This window comes from Equus caballus, chromosome 6 (genome assembly GCF_041296265.1).
Source record: "Equus caballus isolate H_3958 breed thoroughbred chromosome 6, TB-T2T, whole genome shotgun sequence".
NCBI lineage: Eukaryota > Metazoa > Chordata > Mammalia > Perissodactyla > Equidae > Equus > Equus caballus.
In genome coordinates, this window is record NC_091689.1 from 60,969,611 (window position 1) to 60,989,784 (window position 20,174).

Sequence of the window (20,174 nt, forward strand, 5' to 3'; positions counted from 1 at the left end):
GTTAAGTTTTCCTCAGCATAAAAAATTACTTTCAATTGGCATAACTATCTGGCCACAGTTTTTTAGATCAGAATTCGATCCCTTGCCCAAAGTGAAGTAATGCAAAGCTGTCCAGTCACATATAAGAATAAAAAGATAAGGTGGACGAAGGAGATTCCTTGCTTGATACTCTACAGTAGACAGTCTGAGAAGTGGTGATAGTTGTGGGCCCAAGTGAAGAAGGTTTCATCTGAGATCCGCATGGTTCATAAAGGCCGCATACAAGATGAGAAGGAAATGGACAGAAGGATAGAGTGCACCAAAGGGCAGAAGGGAGCTGAGAAGTTGAGACAGAGACAGAGAATTGAGAGAGTGGACTGTCCCTAAAAAGGTTCCTAGACCTGACCCCATCCTCAGTTTTCCTGAGACCCGATAATTCTGCTTTTTCCAGATTCCAATACAGATGTATCCTTTCAATACCACCCACATCTCTTCATTCCTATCCCCTGGTGGTGTTTAAGGCGCCATCTGTGGAGTCAGATAGACTTTAAATCAATGATTTGGGGGCCATTCATTTAAGTCCTAACCTCAGTTTCCTTGCCTGTAAAATAAATACAATCAAGATAGTTATTTCAGAAGATTTTATACTATTTCTAATATACTGCAAAGCTTTGTACTACTCAACCTCCTTGAATCACACTTTGTTACTCAAAGGTGAACACACAGCAGATAGTCAACAAATTATCAATCAAGATGAAATAACCAAAGTTTATTTTCATGCAGCATCCCTTAGTGGGGAGATAACCACCTTTCATAGAGGCCTAGTTCACGACCTTTCACGACAACCGTTATCCTTTTGTTGAACTAAGGAGCTGGCTCAATGTAACCCAGTGCACTTCTCTTTATGCCATCCATTCTAGGCACTGGTATTTGAATTATTTATACATTGTGTTAATATGTCATGTAAAGATTCATAGCAACCCTACTCTTCTTTAAGGCAGCAAGTTAAGATAAAATGTGAGTGTATGTGCACATGCGTGTGTGTATGTGGGGGGACACACACATGTACTGGGAGGTTGGAGGACAGGCTGCAACCTGTGAGAGAGAGTTAGCCATACACTTTAATAGATTCAGACAGTTGAGGATTCTGCTTCTGTCTACATTCAAAAGGATTGATGAACATTTTGGGTGTCTGAAAAAAGGAAATTAAAAATTTTAAAAATTGCTCTTTACTTAAATAGTGTTGGAACAAAGCCCCAACTACTATGAGTCAAAGAGCAAATTCCTAGATATGGAAGCTCTGGCCTAAATCCACTTGCCCCTGATATTTTAAAGGTCAATAATCTTTCACTTAACAATAACTGATAATGTATATAAATAGCACACACTGTAACCCTCTCTAAGAGAAAAATGGGAATGAAGCAGCAATAACCAGAGTTGCACTGTTGCTGTATATGAACAAGTTACTTGTTTTATGAAGTGGGCAGATGAAGTGATAAAAATAATGGTCTAAAAACAAAGCTCTTTGTCATTAATATGTAGTGTATACTTGGAGATGGTCTGTGATGGTTGGTGACACTGAGATTACAGAAGGCTTTCTTCTTAGGGCCAATTAACTTATTTCTCCAGGTGTGGTTCCCTGGATCTTTGTCAGTTTAGAAATAGGGCATTCGTGATCATAGTATGAATGGCTAAGGAAAATTTGCTACTGACCACAGAAAAAGAAATCATTTAAATCCTATGTCGTAGATATGTAGAATGAAGATACTAACCTTCATGTGTCAGCAATAATGACAACACCTGCAGAAAAAATATGAAGGTGGAAAAGGGAACAATCATCACAGATAATTTACCTTCTTTCCACATTGTGAAACACCAACAGCAAAACCTGCCCAAACTGGTCACATTTATGTACTATGAACATTTGGAAACACGAATTCAAATGCAGCAGAATAACGTGCAAATCATTCAACAGCTAATTCAGAGGTGGAACAAAAAGCTTTGCATCTTTGTGATACGTATTCCCCTTAGATCACATATTGCTGATTAAACACAAAAGAAAATAGCATTCAGAGTCCCTGTTTGTATCTTCTCAGTGAAGATTCAGTTCATTTAACTATGTTTCCTTCATGATGGGATTAAGGCAGTTCATTCAATGACACTGAGAGGCTTGTTTTAGCAATCAAGGGTAAGGTAATGTCAGCAAAGATAGGAAGCATGTGAAAATCACCTTCAGGATTTTATGGCTCCATCTTATGCATAATAAAAAGAAACTGAGATGGTGACTGAGGTAGACCAGTGATTCCCAAATTTAGCTGATTATGAATCTTATCTGGAGGCACTTGCTACAAATACAGATATAAGCCCTTCCACTGGAGAGGCTGAGCTAGGTGAATCTTACTGAGGCTTGAGAGAAGCTGTTGCAAATGATGTGTAGTTACCCAAGGAAAAAATTAAACTTAAATTACAGGATACATCCTCTTGGCTACTGTTTCTGATGCTAAAAGGTTAAGATTAGAAGATTGAATTTAACTTTGGATAATAAGGCAAGAAGGGAATTATCATAGTACTATAAATCACAGGACTCTAAAGAATGTAGTACAAAATAGGTGATAAAACATATATTGGAAAACAACCATAAGAACTGGTCAATAAACTCGGGAAAAACTTCAGACATCCAGCTATTTAATTAGAGATGTAATAAAATTTATTGATATAGCTGTTCTACTTAATGGCAACTTCCCTGAAGCCCATATATAAAACTGATGAAGTGCATGACAGCGGCAAATATGAAACAAAATTGTCAAAGCAGAGTCAGCTATTGTCTTCGCAACTGCTGTTGATTTATATCTATTGATCAGTCCCGGTTGATACCCAGTTGTGTCATAAGTAAAAGAATAACCACTCTCTTTAACTGAGCAGACAAAAAGAGTAATTTATTATACAATGCCAAGCCAATATATTTTCACAGTAGAATAAACACAACACAAACTGAAGAGAATAACCCATAGTTATAGGCACATGGCTAGTGGTGAAACTTGTCAACGGATCAATCAACTATACTTATTAGGGCCTACTGTGGGCCAGACAAACAAGACATGGTCCCAGATCTCAAGCATCCTTTACTTAGAATGGTCTTCTGGTATCTAATCTAGAGCTAAGTTGACTTTTAAATGGATCAACAGTAGAAGTATAAAAGTAGAGGATATGTAATCATTTAAGAGAGATATTTTTTCTCTTTCAATGATATCAGTAACTTTGTTATTTTAATATAAAGTTTATACATTTATTGCTTTTAACAAATATTAAGGAATCAAAATTTATAAAAGTGATTTGGTTAATTAAATGTAAAATTTGTAAATATAAATTTGATTTGGTTAAGCTGGTCTTTTATAGCTATGTACCTCTTTAGTAAAAAATTATTCAAAATAAATCATTTTTGTATTCAATAGATAACACATATAACATAATAAATGATTAAACAATTTAAAAAATCATCCCTGACTTTATTCAGTCAATTTAGTTTTGTAAACAATTAAACACTGACTCAACTTAAGTGGCGAAAAGTTATGAGGGAACCAGTGATCTCTTGGGTGCAAGAATGGTAAACATGAGTCTCACTTTAGTGTAATTAAATATGCTTCTGCTGATGTTGTCTATGTAGCAGTATAATTTACAGATATTGTAAGGGACTATTTTCTATGGGTAAATCCCCATTTCCGTGAGAATGAGGTAATTCAGTAACAAGTGTCATGTAAATTCAGCCCTACAAAACATGTGCATGCTAGCAATACTTTGAGCAGACTGGTGGAATTTTTAGAAAATATTTTCGAGATCGAGTTAGTAGTTACTGATTCTGTTCTGTTTAGCTTTCAGGAAGCAATAAGAGGATTTTTTTCCCCCAATGAAGTTTTATATATACAACAAAGGGTGACAATTTAAGCTAAATGACATAGAACATTTTTGTCAATCCTTGTAGAACTTATTTTTGTTAAACCATAAGAGCTCTATATTCACGTAAAGGCCCAGTCATATTTTCTGGATAAACAAGTATTACAGATTTTCCAAGAGTGAACACACAATACAATAAACTGAACACAAGAACTATAGGGAGGGAGCATAAATTCTCTTTTTCCATCAATCATAATTCTTCAAAACCTTATTATGCATGTGAATCCTCATAAGAAAATCAATGAGATTTATACGAGATGGGTACAGAATCACAGTAGAAAGCTTTGGCTGATAGCATGACAGTGAAGGTAACCTTTGGTATTTTTAAATTTATTATTTTACATTTAAGCAAAACATAACATTAGTATACCATGGATTTTTGATACACTGTTAAGATGCACATTACAATTAGAATAACATTTTTGATACACTTTTTCCATGCACATTAAAATCAGAACAAGAGCAAATGGACACATGTGTGACACCATTGGGCAAAAATGTCTAAAAGAAGTACACTCTTCCACTAGAAACACATACTTGAGATAGATACATATATCTCCTGTGCAAATAAGGCCACTTGCCTATGCTCCTGCATCTTAAATAATGTGGCATTTTAGAGCTCAAGATCATAACCACATCTAATGATGAATTAAACCATAGAAAGCTTTAGCTGGCCTGCCACTGAAGGACTGAACCTAATCACTCTTTGAAATGACTTTGAATTACTCTGGGAAAGGCACATTATGTTTGATATCTTAAGACCTCTTTCCTTACTAGATAGGCAAAAACGGAAACTTGAGTATAATTTTTCAAATATCCAAACACTTTTCATGATCTTTCTAGTTAAGACTTTGACTTTACAGAACTACTATAAATGTCATAACTTCTTAGTGACAGGATACAATTTAGATGAAAAACAGAGACTGCTAAAGGAAACATCAGTATTACTAATGTTAATGAATACAGAAAATATTCTCATACAGTAGATAATGAATTTGACTGTTTCATTTTGGAACTGATTCTAAAACCTGTCCTTCTTTTATTCTCTTCAAATAACATCTGGAGACAGCAACAAAAAGGATAATATATCCTTACAAATAAGAATATAATAATACTGAATACTCAATGTAACTTCTATGCCTGAGAAGATATTTGCCAGACTTAAAATTATGAGAAAACATAGCTGTTGATTTACCACTTAAAGTCGCTTAGATGTTTTAACGCAATCTGCTATTCTAAAGTGGCTTACTCATTAGAAAAACATCATTAATGAACATAGTAAGCAGTAATATCTTAGAAAACAAAACTAGGAAGAGGAAATGTCAGAACAGGAAATACAATATTCATTGGTAAAGTGACATTGTTACTAATTAGGAAGTTTCACAACGTAACAAATAAGCTTTAAGAAAATGTGTAAAAGTTTAAGATGCCACTTGACGAAGGTCAAGCCAATGATCCGTTAAGTAGGTTATGACTACATTATTTTAAATACACGTGTTGTTTTAAGAAATCTCTTCACATGTCTGCACGAACAAAAGATGCAAATACTCCATCTTCCCGGGCCAAGAGGCTTTCTGGAGTGTCATATTCTAAAATATTCCCTCGCTTCATCACAATGACTAGGTCTGCCGTCAGAATAGTGTGAACCCGATGCTGCGAGTGAAAAGAATACGTATATTTGTTACAAACTTCAGGGTACAAGGCAAAGCAATGGAATATGCATATTTTACTGGTTATTCAGGGACATCTCTTTGTCTTGGGGTTCCAGAAGATACAAGAAACACAGCGTTTCTTTTTCTTTCTTATTTAGAGTATCATTTATTTACATACTTTTAAATACTGGCCAGTATGGCTGGGTCTTATATGGGCTGTATTAAATTGAGTGCAGCTAATATAGTAGCTTCATCATTTTCATGGAAGTATAAGTAGGCTAATAAATGTTTGTCAAATAATTCAATGATAAGAAGAGCCATCGTGAACCAGTTGGGTTATAGTTTAGTCTAGACTAAAATTATCTCTTGCGTAGAGTCTCAACTAATTCTGTGGGCTAACACACAATCTGAAGAACCCTGGAAGGTGGTTCGATTCTGGGGAGGCAAAATGGGGGATGTCCATTCTGGAAGGCAGTATTAGAATGGATTATTCAGGACTTTAGCCATGCCATCTCTTAGGCTTTAGCGATCCCTGCCGCTCACTTGTTCTCTCTTTCTGCATAGTACCCTTTGGAGAGAAGCTTTTGCGGTAGTAATTAATAATAAAAGCTACCAGTTACTGAGCATATACTATACATCAAGTGCTCCACACACATACTTGTGAATCATCAGAACATTCCTCAAATGTAGGTGTTATCTCTCTCCACTTTGTAAGGGAAACCACTGGGGTTCATACAGACAAAGCAAAAATAAGGAGATCACATAGATATAAGTGGAAGAACCAGCATCAAAACCAGGTTTATTAACTTCAAAGTGTGAGATGTTTCCACCCTGCCATTGAACCATTCATAGGGAGCATCTGTGATCATGAGCGCTATGTTAAGAGCGTAGACTCTGAAGTTAGACCGGGCTTATATTTTGGTTTCATCACCTGTTACTTATGCAATCTTGAGCAACAAACTTAACTTTCGTTTGCCTCAAGTTTCACCTCTGTAAAATAACGGTAATAGTACCTGCCTCGGAGAATGGTGGTGAGGACCAAATGAGAGAATCCATGTAAAAAAATTCAGCAGCTGGTCTGATATATATGAGCAAATAATAAATTTTAGCTACCACCATTTTTTTATTTTTAAGATTTACAAGGGAAACGTTTGTGCAGTGGGCCTTTTCACTACTCTTGCTAAAATACCCGCCCTCCAATAGAAATATAATGTGAACCACAAATGTGAGATATGTAACTTTAAACTTTTTAAAGCCACATATTAAAAGCATGAGTAAACAAGCAAAATTCATTTTAATAATATATTTTAACCCAAAATATCCAAAATATTATTTCAATATGTAAACACTATAAAAATTGTTCATGAGGTCTTTTACATACTTCTATAAGTACTAAGTTTTTGACATCCAGTGTGTATTTCACACTTACAACACCTCTTAATTTGGACTACCCATATTTCAAGTGCTCAATAGCCACATGCGGCTAGGGGCTACCATACTGGACCAGGACCATGCAGGCCAAAACATGGGCAAGCAGATGGGAGAGTCAAACCTAGAAATGCCATCTGTTTAGCTGATAGACTTCCAAAGTGCCTTTTCCTACAACCCAAGGTCCAACCTGAAGCCTAAAGATAAGCAAAGGCTTATCTTCTGCCCTGGGCCATGTAGATGGGTTAGTCTCAGTGATCATGCTCTCAGAAAAGCAAAGAGTCATAGTTGAGACTCACAACTAGAGGAGAAAAGAAACACGTCTATGGAGTATGATAAAGACGCCAGCCTAGAACATGCGCCGCTATTTTCAACATCCGTAGACAAATCTATCATTCACTGAATATTGGTAACCAATGATATATATTTAGGAATTATCAAAATTTGAAGGATAATGTTTATTTATCTTGGAGAAAGGACCAGAGCCACTTGCACACCCATTGAGTTAGCAAAAAATAAACTTCAACTTAATGAACGGTTTAATATCTGCTGTGCATTTTCCCTACAAAAAAACTAGTTCTTAAATAACCATATGATAGATGTTAAAAAAAAGAATTTGGGGGCTGGCCTGGTGGTGTGGCAATTAAGTTCACATGCTCTGCATCAGCAGCCCAGGGTTCACTGGTTTGGATCCCGGGTGCAGACATGGCACTGCTCGGTAAGCCATGCTGTGGCAGGCGTCCCACATAGAAAATAGAGGAAGATGGGCACGGATGTTAGCTCAGGGCCCATCTTCCTTAGCAAAAAGATGAGGATTGGGGCAGATGTCAGCTCATGGCTAATCTTCCTCAAAAAAAAAAAAAAGAATTTGGCCTCTACATCCATAAATAGAGTATTATAAACAATGTCTTGTTATACTAAAATAATGTTTATTTTAAAAAGATAAAAATAAAAACATTGAAAAATCTTGCTCAATAGAAATAAATATATCTGGTATTCATTCCTTTAATCCAAATAATTTTTTGCTTGAGAAAGTGTAGTGTCAATTGTAACAGCATTGCTTAAATTTCCAAAATGCTCCAGAGAAATTAATCTAATCAAGAATAAATCGCTTTTATAAATAAACGCCATGAACTATTTTGGTACATGACGGCTTCTTTTTAGAAGCCAGAGAAAATTCTCTCTTTAAGTTATTCCACAATTTTCAGTGGCAGTTAACAAAATTATCAGAACAACTTTTAGCAGTAAAGGAAAAAAGAGTTACTCTTAACAGAACTAGGATCATTCTACAAGGGGTCTACTGCAAGCTGGTGGCGCTCTCTTTCCTATGAGCCTGTTCAGAGGAGCTGGTCCCACAGTCATTCATCCCCCCCACAGCTTTCTGTAGGTCCAGTGGGGAGAACTCGAGGTTTCCTAGTGGCCAGCTCCACATTAGTGCTCTCGAAATGAAGAATGGGGGAAAGATGCAGGGGTTTAAGAAAAGTATTCAGTGAATATAGGCGAACAGAAACCAGAGAAGAGAACATAATATTTTGGTTAAAAACACAAAGTATGCTACAGTAATCTTCCAGCTGTAGACTAAATGGGACCACTCAACAATTCCATGCTTCATGCAGAACTGAGAAAACTAGCCTTTTGAGTAGGCAAGGGTCTACTTTTTCCTCCTTGAGCTGTCTGTTTAGGGGCAACGGAAAGTTCTTTCTCCCTCAAAATATCTCCCTACCTTCTCTACTGAGAAAGTTCTTGAAAATATTAGAGTACTGTTTTTCAAGTTAGCCAGTTCTCTCACCCATTCAATCATTCACACTTCAGTGTGAATGAGTTAATCAGGTGACTCTCCTCCAAGGCAGAAGGAACCACAGACTTCACTGGGAAAGTGAGAGAAAGAGGCCTTTTCTTTACTTAGGCCCAGGGTACAGAAGGTGGATCCTGATGGGGAGTCATTTCCTGCCACCCTGAAAAAGCTGCACTTCAAAGGGTGCTCTTTCTCCCATACATCATTCACAAAATTGGAAGCATAAGCAAGCAGTCCGTGCACAAATCCCATTAGTCAACAGTTAAACCTAAGTCATTATTTAAACAATGCGATCTTCAGGGCAGGTAAGGAACATGTCTGGTATTTTTAGGGACACTTACAAAATATCCCCGAGGAGTAGTGAAATTGGTCTTTAGCATAGAGGCCAATCTGGTCCTCAGGTTTTTGTAAATGTATCTCTTGCGTGTATACATTTGCAAATACATGCACATGCCCCATTTGGTACTGAACAGGACTGAAGCACCTGGTGGAGCTGATTCGTGTGATAATACCCTCTAGTTAGTTCACCCCATCCCTCCCCTTTAATCCCTGCCTCAGCCTTGCCTTACTAAGGGGACGCCACTAAGATAACTACCAGAGGATAGGGTACTGGCAGAGTAGCTCATGACGGTTACTTGTTGGTCATCACCAAAGTGGAAAAGAGGCCATTCTTGTGGGCGAGCAAGTTTGGAACAGTATCACACTCCACTAAAATACCCTCAGAAAGGACTAAAACAAGGCCTGCATCCAAAATAGAAGAGACTCGGTGCTGGAGAGAAAAGAAAAAGGGAAAGAAGAGAAGAGAATCAGCAAGAGGAACAATGTCCAGGTGATTTACTTAAACAGTAGTTTTTGTTCAACGTTAGACCTAAATGTGAACAAGAATCCATCCATTAGCAGAGAGAAGAGAGAAAACCAGGGCCTCTTCTAAGGAAGCTGTCCCGTGAACTACAAAGATTTAAGCAATTCTTCAATTTGACTGGTGTGATCTAAAGTCCGAGAAAGTATCTGCCTCGGCTGGAGGTATCTCATTGCCTCCTTTTTTAAAACAGTTAAGTGAATAAAACATAGAAATTAAGTATAAATACCAGTAGAATTGACAGTCAAATGTAAGAATTTTGCTTCCAAAACTGCTCAAGAGACCATTAGATTATTGAAACTAGAATTATCCCATATAAACTACATCTGTGTCTGGTGAAAAAGCACAGCCCATGACCTGATGGAATCCTTAGAGCTAGGACTCCTATCATTGTAACCCAGGCGAGGTAGGTAGAGAAGTTTGGAAAGAAACAAAGTAAAGGCTTTCAAAGTATAGTTAAGATTTTGTTTTGGAGTTTTGTTTTGTTTTTTTGCACAGATACAGAAACATTAGCAGAGAGTATGTAATTCAACATAAATATATTTTAATTGCTCAAAAAAACTATTGAATCTTGGAACAAAAACCAAAGAGGAGTAAATCAATTCCGCCTCCCATACTTACAGCTATTGTAACCACGGTGCGGTCTGCAAAAGCTGTCATTACCACTTTCTGCAAAATGTTTTCCTGCCAAAAAACAAATACAGTCAGTCTGAGTTTTCTCTAGACTACTTTCTCTCGCCACAATATTTGCCCCCAAGAACAATGCTCCACCATGCCCAATTCCTTCTGAGAACTCGCACGCCTAAGTCTGCTGCAGAAGGGCTAAGAGGGAGCAGTCCTCAGCTGCTCATGCTGCGTTCTGTGAGTGTCTTCAAAACGCAGATAAAACTCAGTGATCAAGCAAGAATGACCGATCGATTTACTGCTAGCGAACTGAAACAGGAAAATGAAATCAAACGGGCATAGAAATGCCCACTTGAGTTAAACCATAAACAATATGTATTCAAAACTAATAAAATCCCAAAATGGTGTTAACCTTTGGGTCAGAAAGGGAAAAAATGAAATAAATGCCCCCAATTTGGATTTTGACGCCACAATGAACATTCCAGGCAGGAACCATTTTTATTCCCACCACAAATTATCATCATTATTTTTTAAAAGACGTTCTGGATGAAGATTCTACCTCTTTCCTAGAGGAAAGCTTGATTACCGAAGGCCTAATGTGAAGGAGTTTTTCCTTCCAATCAAGTTGCTTATTTGCCAATCAAATCATTCTCATATTCTCTCTCTCATCTCTATTGAGGCAGTATTATCCTTATAATAATCCCCAATATTGTAAAACCTTAGTAATTAATACTAATTTTGATGTAGTTATGCTTACTTAGTGAAATGGCTTGATTAGGAACTATCTTATTGTTTTAAACTATGCTAACTTTGAAAGGATATATAACTTTGTATAGGCCCTTTGATTAGTCTTACTTAACAGGAAGAAATGATGTCAAATTAGCATCTCCATATACAATTGGCTCTTAATCTTGAAGCTATCTCACTTTTTTGGGTAGTTTTACCCAGTATAAAGTGTACAGCAAGCAAATCACATCAAGGTTGGGGCTGTTTTTTATTTCTGTCCTTTCTGATGCCAAACTTTTAATATCAAGTTAACTTTTATAAGAACAAAATTAATTGCTAGCTCATACAGTTTGTGGTTTAATGTGACATTTTCTTCACTTGATCACACCCTTCTAGAGAGACCCTTCTTGGACATATTTGATACTTTTAAATAATTTCTTTCAAAAGGCCAAGTTTCTGGCTTGTTACCATGAACACATTGAGAAGGCCATTATTAATGCTAGGAATTACTAATTCTAGTGAATCCTTCTTCTTCAAATTGATTTATAAAGTAATGATTGGTTTTGATTCTCAATAGATTCTAGTAAATAGAGATTTGCGTCCTTCATTTTAGCAGTTCCATGGCATAATATCGAATACCTGACTACAATACAGTACTCCCATCAACTGAGTCCTGGAATTTCACTGTTTTGAGAATTTATCAAAAAGTGATGACAAGTTTATTTTATGTTTATGGACAATAGGAACTCCTTTAAAGCAGATGTTGCGTCTCCTGTATTGTAATTCTTAACATGCTATCACCAGTTGATCAATGAGATGGATGGGATGACACTCAATGGTACTGAGGATTCAGAACACACTCAGGAAAAATAAATTGTAATTTTCATGTACATTTCTCCAACTCATCAATTTAAAAGGCTTAGATAATGCACTCACTGTGGCCATGTCGATGGAAGCTGTCGCTTCATCCATGATGAGAATGCTGCTCTTGCGGACAAAGGCCCTAGCAAGGCAAAACAGCTGTCTCTGTCCAACGCTGAAGTTCTCCCCACCTTCAGTGACAATGGCATCTAAATCAGAGGAAGAAGCAAGGATTTCATTAAAGAAACGCTGCTACCATTTTCCTTGGGCAAAGTAGTGAAAAACAGGTTATGCCCTATAACAGGAAGCTGGATATCACTTTGTACTGGTGCAAGGATTTCCTATGTGAAAGGTGAAGAGGAATTTTACTTTGGGAAAATGGAGATAATCCTGGGCCATCCTATTTTTGGCAATAGATGGTAAATTACCTCCTTATAGTAGGATATAAAATACTGTTAAACATTTTGAAGACTGGAAGACCTTGGAGATTATTTAATTACATAATATAATTATCCAAGGAGATTATTCGGTATAATTATCTAAGGCCAAGATAGATTAAGTGGTTTGCCCAAGATCACATAGCTGATTGGCAGTAGAGCTTGACAGGAAACAGAATATTTTCAAATTCAATACCCATTCTCTTACCCATCCCACTGGACTATAAGCTCCAAGTGGGTAAGGACTGGGTTTGTCTTTGTTCATCACTGTATCCCCAGCACTTACCATGGTATCTGACTTAGTAGCTGAACAAAACACTGTTCTATGGATAAACGAATGTTTCCTCATTATCACTTCCTTTTTTTGTTTCCATCTACATTTCATAAACTATTATTGTGAGTTTCAGATGAATTCTGTTTCCAAAATATCTCTTTTATTAGCATTCAAATACTTTTTTGTAGCATCATGAGGGGAAATTTCTATTGGTTATATTCTCACTGCGTCAAATTCTTACTACTTTTCATGCTTGGGGGCTACGCATTTTTTCTCCAAATTTTAATAAGGAGGATGCTTGAGATGATGAATGTTCTTCACTAGAGTTGGCCTGAATTAGAACTTCGTCAAGCAGTTGAAGTAATCTCTATGAAGACAACGAGCATAAACAACGTTCAATTACATAGTGTTAATCCAATCTCCTGTTGCTTACACTGTACCATAACCCCAAACACAATGCCCCCACCATTCAAAACAGGTACATGCAACTCTCATGTTAGTGAAGAGGACTATAATGATGTAATTGCCTGTCTTTCCAACTATTTATGGGGGAGATGTCTCTAAATACCAAGGGAGAAAAGTCTATAAACATTATCAATTTCTCAAGTGCACTTGCTGGGCTCTGAGACATCAAAAATTATTACGGGAAAGTTCATCCAGACCTCTGGAATTACTCCCACAGTCTGACATTGGCAAGGTCAACAAAACTGTCCTTAAAGACATGCTGTCTCAAGTTTTGTTTGTGAGATGCCTTCTCTTTGAGACTTAATTAAAATCATAAAAGGTATCATTTTTGAGTAGGTCTTCTTTCCCAAATAAACTAAACAAATAAACATGATTTTATTTTGTAGGTTGACTTTTTTTTCAACTGGATGCCAAAACAACACAGTCAATTTGGCAACTGCACGTTATGTGTTAAAATTAGAATATCAACCAACTATTATCTTTCTGATTGCTTTCTTAAATGAGTTCAGATTTTAAGGAAGCAAAAGTCCGAAACCAGAGATGTTCATTTTTATGAATTAAAGACTGTATCACAAACTCTCGGTTGTTTCATTAATCACGCCGTTCTTTCACTATTCATGTTGTTCTTTTGTTCTGTCATCAGTTATTTACCAGAAATTGTACTACCTCTAGGACTGAATTTATACCACTGATTGTTTGAGTACATGTTTCATCCACTACACAAGTGATCAAAACTGATAGTACAGAAAGGTAATAGAAAATAGTCTTCAAAAATATTAGGTTATATAAATAAAAAGAATATACTCTCCTGGCAGCAAAGAAAATGGCTGCCAATGTGGAAAAACCACCTGCTCCTAAATGGCACGAAGCATTCTTTGAACCTAACAGCCTCTCAGTCCTCTTTTCCATTTACTGAGGGTAAGTGAACGTGTAAATCACATGACAGAACAACCACAAGGAAATATTCTGATTACAGTGAACTGTACCTGTCAATGGTGAAATGACTAAAGAGACAAATGTATTAATTGGAATATTTTGGAGTGCTCACAGACAACAGAATGTTGTACAATTCATCCATTGCACCTCACGCAAAATCACTAGATTTTGAAGTGTCCTAATGACTTTAGGAGATTATTTTAAATATAAGGGGATTTAACACCAGAGTTATGTGATTCCAGCATAAAATGAAGAGAGAGATATGTAGAATTAATTGCATATGTAAAAAACAAACGTATGATTTAGAAAATATACCTAGACCTCCTGGTAGAGATTTGACCATATTCTTCAACTGAGCAATTTCTAGAGCTTCCCAGAGTCTGTCATCTGTGCATTTGCACTCTGGATCTAAATTAAACCTGTAGGAGAAAATAATCAGCTAATTAGTCAATAAATAAAAATAAAGGAATTTTTATGCATGTTTGCTTATTCCTCTTCTTTTCTTAAAATCTAAGTCCTCTCTGTTTTGGTTACTGCTGTATCGCCAGGATCTACAATAGTGCTTAGGACAGAGCAGGCATTCAATTCATGCTTGATGAATGAATGAACGACCTTAATGTCATGAAAAATGGTTTTTGATGATATAATTAGTAAGCTTATATGCATGATAAGATATGATAAAATTCATTACTTGGATTCATCCACTTCCACGTTATGTTTACTACAACTCTAATAGTGTCTAGGAAAATATTCCTACAGAACTGATGCGAAATACACAAATTCTACATGGGAACATACAACGCTGTTTTAGACGAGCTGTGCTGCACTGAGCACAATAGTAGTATTCATAATAAATATATTCAGAGAGAAAATTTATTATGGTATTGCTAAATAACTTGGTACATCCAGAACTTTTGATTAAATATTGAGCAATCTTCCACACATTTTCTCTTCAAGACAAGGAGTAATCAGTAAAAGGAGGTAGCAAATACTTCTTTGTAGTTAAGTGGAAGGAAGAGGGGAGCAAGAGGGAAGGAAGGATGGATGAAAGGGGAGACATGCTCTGGTGGAGGACGCCATGGTGGACTGGGGCGTCAAACTTTATTTGGAATCACAGTTCCACCACTTACTAAGTGTATGAACCTGGGCAAGTTACAGCTTCTCTGAGGTTCAAAATCCTCATCTGTAAAATGGGGATAATAATACATATACTTGAGCAATGCTCTGAGGATTTAATGAAACAATATATTTAAAGCACCTAGCAGGTAGTAGATACTTCCATTCTTTTTCCCCACTGTGGTAAACTACAAACCAGACATGGAGAAGATTGTAGCAGCATCTTAAAAGCAGTTTTGGCTGAAAGATAAGTCCTGAGGGGTGGGGGGAATCAAGGTATTAACCAAAGTCAGTCTCCACTGAGGCTAGGCCAGACACACAAGAGACAGGCAGGCTAGCTTTAGGTGGAACACCTCATAAATGTCTGCCAAGAATCACTGCCCCCAAGCACAGGGGCAAAAGTGACTTTTGTAAAATCAAACTGAGAGGGAAGTGCTCCTAGTGACATAAAGGATTGGCTTCTACAGGTTAACGCAGCAGCTCTAGGGGTCCCCAATCCAAATTGTTGGACAAAATGTTTGATCTTGTACTCGTGATAATGTCATTTCACAGCTACTTGAAAAGCGATTCTGAGCAAGACTCTCCTCCGAGCCAAAGGGTAAATCCTGAGGCAGACGGGTTTCTGCTGGATACTTCACCCACCTAATAGAACCACTGAATAATATTGGATCCTGCAGAATGATGGAAAGCCTAGAACGCAGCGTGTGCAGCGGTAGTTTCGAAATGTCTATCCCATCAATGACTATCTTTCCTGTTAAAGAGAAACAAAAATCAGAGGCATGCAGTAAAATCACAAGAAAAATATTTGTGTAAAAATTGAAAGTACTTTCCTAGTTCAGTGTTGACATTCAGAAGATGAAGCTTTCCATTTAAGTATTAAAAACATCATTATACCTCTCTAAAAATTATATACATTTTGATGATATTTTCTCTTTCTTATTTATTTTCTCCTAAAGCAATTTCCAGTTTTTATTCAGTTTATGTGGTTCATGTGAACCAAAAGTACTTTCTTCCTTTAGTGGGTCCTCTTCCTTCCAATATTCCTTTATCCTGGTTCCCTGCTTTGTTTTCCTTCATAGGACACTCTACATACTATTTCCTGATCTTTTTACTGTCTCTCTTCACCAACTAGAATATAAGCTCCTTGAAGACAAGGACTTTTATCTGTCTTACTTTTTCCTGTGTTGATTGAACAGTATAGTGAATTACAAATAAGAAAGTAAATTCTATGATATAGACACCAAATTTTAATTAATTTCTCCACACTGTACATAGACTTATAGAGACTTGTGCAATCTTGATGTCCTCTTCTCAACTTGATAGATTTATTTTATCATATCACTTTGTGCAAAGACAATATTGCCCTATGAGATGAGTGTGCCAGGTGACAAATGGCAGCTGGAGTACCTTTTCCAGCTGGATTTAGATTCAAGAGTAGGCAAGGTGATTAGCTTAAACTTTCTTTCAGGAATAATATCTATTAAAATCTTAATAGCCTAATGCTATAAAAAAGAGAATCAGTCACTGATAGCCCACATGGGATCTGAAATGATGTTTCTGGATTCATAAGCATCAGGTTAATCTAATATGTTGTCATAACCACAGTTTTTTAATGAAAAGTGTCCATCAATTGTCTTGGGATCATGTAATTGACTTACAGTGCAAATCCCACTGAAAATCCTTAAAGTATCTGTGTATTATTATGAGCCATGGAAAGAGTAAGCTGCTAACAACCCAGTGGCAGATGTTTACTCTGTTCCTGAATCTAAACCCAAAGAGACTGTAATTACCACAGTTCAACTTTGTTGTTTAGAAAGTGACTTCTTTATCTCAAGAGCTGTTGTGTAGATTAAATTAAATAATATAAACTCTCAAGTACAATAAAAATGTAAAGTACTATCATTGTCATCATAATCATTCCAGATAATAATAGTAAGCACTTTTTTGGTCAAGGATGGTCCAGCACATTGCTGCATCTCCTTTCATTCTAGATGGCTTATGTGCTGGCCTATTTATAGGCCACTTGATAGACTAAATAATGTGACATATTTTTTCTAAAGCAAAGACTAAATTATTTCCATGAATCATATCATTAATAGTTTTGTGAGTGAATAAATATTTTTGTATATTGTCAACATGTGCTTGGCACTTTACAGCAAAGGTTGCCTCCTCACAAAATGTTCAACGTTATTAAACAACATTATTAAGACGATGATGGTTGGAATCATGTACTAAAATTAAAAATGAAGATTAGTTGTCTCCTTACATTATTTTCCTTTGATGGAAAGCTAAATTTTTCATCCGTGGAAAGCAAGACAATCTTCCTCTCTCTTCCTTCCTCTTGAAATGCCACCTCCATCTATTGCTATTCAAAATTGATGGCCTTGTTTTCATTTTATCAGTATTAGAATTCTTTAACAACAATCTTCACAGTTGAATGTAGGGCTAATAATTTTATTTCCCCAATTCTATGTTCTTTATTTACTTCTGGACTGTTTATCTGGGATGCCTGCCTCAAACTGTGGACTGTAGGACAAAAAGTCCTTATAAATATTTGCTTTTAAATTCTGCAGGATTAGGTAAGTTGATGTTGCATTTTTTAAAGGTAAAGCATCACATGGCCAGTGAAAAAATTTAGTTAGTAACTCACCATCAAATATATCAACCATTCTGAAGAAAGCCAGAGATAAGGATGACTTCCCACTGCCAGTGCGACCACAGATGCCCACCTAAAAAAGCAACTGTCACTCAGAGAAGAGGACTCAGACAAAAGACAGAAAATGGGCAAAAGTATTTTTAACTTAGAGAAGATACCAAAGTGAAATGGCAATTCTACTTAAATAGTTACACTAAAATCATCATTCCCTTCTCAGATCTGCCTTATGAATTATCATTATTAAGATAAGAAGATGGAGTCCTCACTAAATCATCAATGATTCTGTTCTAACTCTTTTCGTTTCTATGTGGTCGTGTTGTTTTTCCTTTGTGGCTTAAATTTTGCATTTTGTATATTGTTGGTCTAATAAGTATTCCATTTTATCTTAGAAGTGATGATTTTTTAATAAAAAGTATAATGAGTCAATTTTTTTCTGTACACTCGGTCTTCTTAAAATAATGAAAATAAATCATTTGGGGACTAGAGTTAGTACAAATGCAAAAGTTCTCAAGGGGATGTCTGGTATGGTTAAGAGCCAGAAGGCAGAAATTTTGAAAAACACATGTATTGTTGACTTTCCTGATCTTCATGGGAGACTAATAAATGGCAATAAACTTAGAGAACGTGTATTTGATCCTGATCCTATCTCTCCCTTTTCTCGTTCGTGTAGATAATCTGACCTGTAAAATGTAGGGAATATTGTGTGAGCCCGGTGAGAATATACTTGGCTGGGATGTCTCAATAGCTTAGGTGGTGACAGAATGGTTCCGTCAGAGGTTTTGTATGAAATAAATCAAATGGCAGTAAGCTCCATACCTTTTGACCAGGTTTGATGTAAGCCTTGACGTGTTTAAGAACAGGTTTCAGATTATTTTCATATCTGACACACAGATCATGAATCTTGATCTCCCCTTCCTGTGGCCAATGTTCAGGAACTTGAGAAGGATCTGGGGGGTAGGGGTGGAATAGAGGAAGACAGAAAAAGAGAGAGAGAAGGAGGGAGGAGTAGAAAGAAACACACACATACTTACATACTATACATACAAACGTATACATTTTTTTCTAAATTTAAAGTAATACTGAACAAAATTCTGTGGGGTTTTTTCTTACATAAAAATTACATTCAGAGTAAAGGCCTTTAGATTAAGAACTTTTAAAATAGTTTTTTTGGTTTGTTTTTGGAGCATTAAACAGCATTAAGTCTCTTTAGCATTCCATCACTCAATTCTATTCAAGATAGTTCATCTATGAATTGATTCATTTGTTCAGTCAGTAGGTCATCAAACATTTGAGTGCTCAAAATGTGAGAGATGTTGTGCAAGGCATCGGGAATATGGAGATGAAAGACATGCCTTAGGTGCTTGCTGTGTCCTGGGGGAAGAATACAAGTCAGCGTGTATGGTACTACATGGAGAGCCACATAGTGGAGACCAATCTAAGGTACTCTGGGAGCACAGATGGTGCTAACCCAAGGGTTCCAGGAAATTGTCAAGAAGAGATGGTGCCTGAGATAAATCTTAAACAACGTGGGATGGGGAAATTTGTTTCAAATATATACAGAGAGAAGAATAAAGATAAAAAGAACGCATAGCACATTGGTACGACCAGAGTGAAAGGTGTATGGATAGATGAGAGATGAAACTGTATCGGTGGGTCAGAGTTGACTAATGAAGGGTCTAGTGGTCTTAGCTAAGTTATCTGGATTTTGCTCTTGAAGACCTGGATAGTTATTGAAGGATTTAGGCAAACGAATGCATTTTAAGCATGAGATTTGCATTTAAGAAGTATTATTCTGTCCTCAGTATTGAATTTCCTGCCAATTTTATTTTAGCAAAGCCGAGAATTTCAGTCAGTATTTTAAGATCCAAGTTTCTTGACATTTAAGTTAATAAGGTCTTGAGAAAGAGAACACAATAAATAGTTCATAGTTTAGACTGGTAATTAATGTAATAAAGTCTAAATATTTTTATAATTCTCTTTAAATATTACTAAATAATATCTATTTGGACTCTGGCCGTATCCAAGACTTTTCAGTCCTAAAGAGTCATATCTTTTCAGGTGTACCTAGTAGAGCAAAGTCAAGATGAGAGGGGATTCTCTGGATATTGAAGTGGAAAACAAAAACAAAAGTAACAATGCATCTGACACACAACTGATATTTGTATAAAATAAATATATAAGTGAAACAAAATAATATTGAGAACAATACCCATGGTGCCTTCATAGTTCTCAGACTCCATCGTCAAGAAACTGTTTACTTTCTTCACTGCTCCCATCTGGACCTCCAGGTCTGCTAAGTTCCTCACAACCCAATTCAAATAATTGGTTATCTGTGTCAGGTGCCAAAAAAATTAACATATTTCAAATGAAGTAGCAATTTTTGCAATCACTGGATATTTAGAGATAGAACGACTT

At 36.4% G+C, this 20,174-nt stretch overlaps 1 protein-coding gene across 24 annotated transcripts in view; it reads right to left on the bottom strand.

Annotated features, from left to right (window-relative positions):
* Nucleotides 1–2,888: 2,888 nt before the first annotated feature.
* The window catches only part of ABCC9 (ATP binding cassette subfamily C member 9), a 123,601-nt gene continuing 106,315 nt past the window's right edge, over nucleotides 2,889–20,174 (bottom strand). For 13 of the 24 annotated variants that reach the window (XM_070271038.1, XM_070271028.1, XM_070271024.1 and 10 more), the window contains 8 exons: nucleotides 19,969–20,089; nucleotides 18,576–18,706; nucleotides 17,754–17,832; nucleotides 15,746–15,854; nucleotides 14,303–14,406; nucleotides 11,951–12,084; nucleotides 10,286–10,348; nucleotides 2,889–5,583 (listed from right to left, as the gene is read on the bottom strand). In XM_070271038.1, the coding sequence (XP_070127139.1) occupies nucleotides 5,446–5,583; nucleotides 10,286–10,348; nucleotides 11,951–12,084; nucleotides 14,303–14,406; nucleotides 15,746–15,854; nucleotides 17,754–17,832; nucleotides 18,576–18,706; nucleotides 19,969–20,089 (879 nt within the window). In that variant the 3' untranslated portion in view covers nucleotides 2,889–5,445. Of the gene's footprint in view, nucleotides 5,584–9,400; nucleotides 9,575–10,285; nucleotides 10,349–11,950; nucleotides 12,085–14,302; nucleotides 14,407–15,745; nucleotides 15,855–17,753; nucleotides 17,833–18,575; nucleotides 18,707–19,968; nucleotides 20,090–20,174 lie in introns of all 24 variants that reach the window. The other 11 variants (XM_070271041.1, XM_070271042.1, XM_070271031.1 and 8 more) reach the window with 1 other exon arrangement.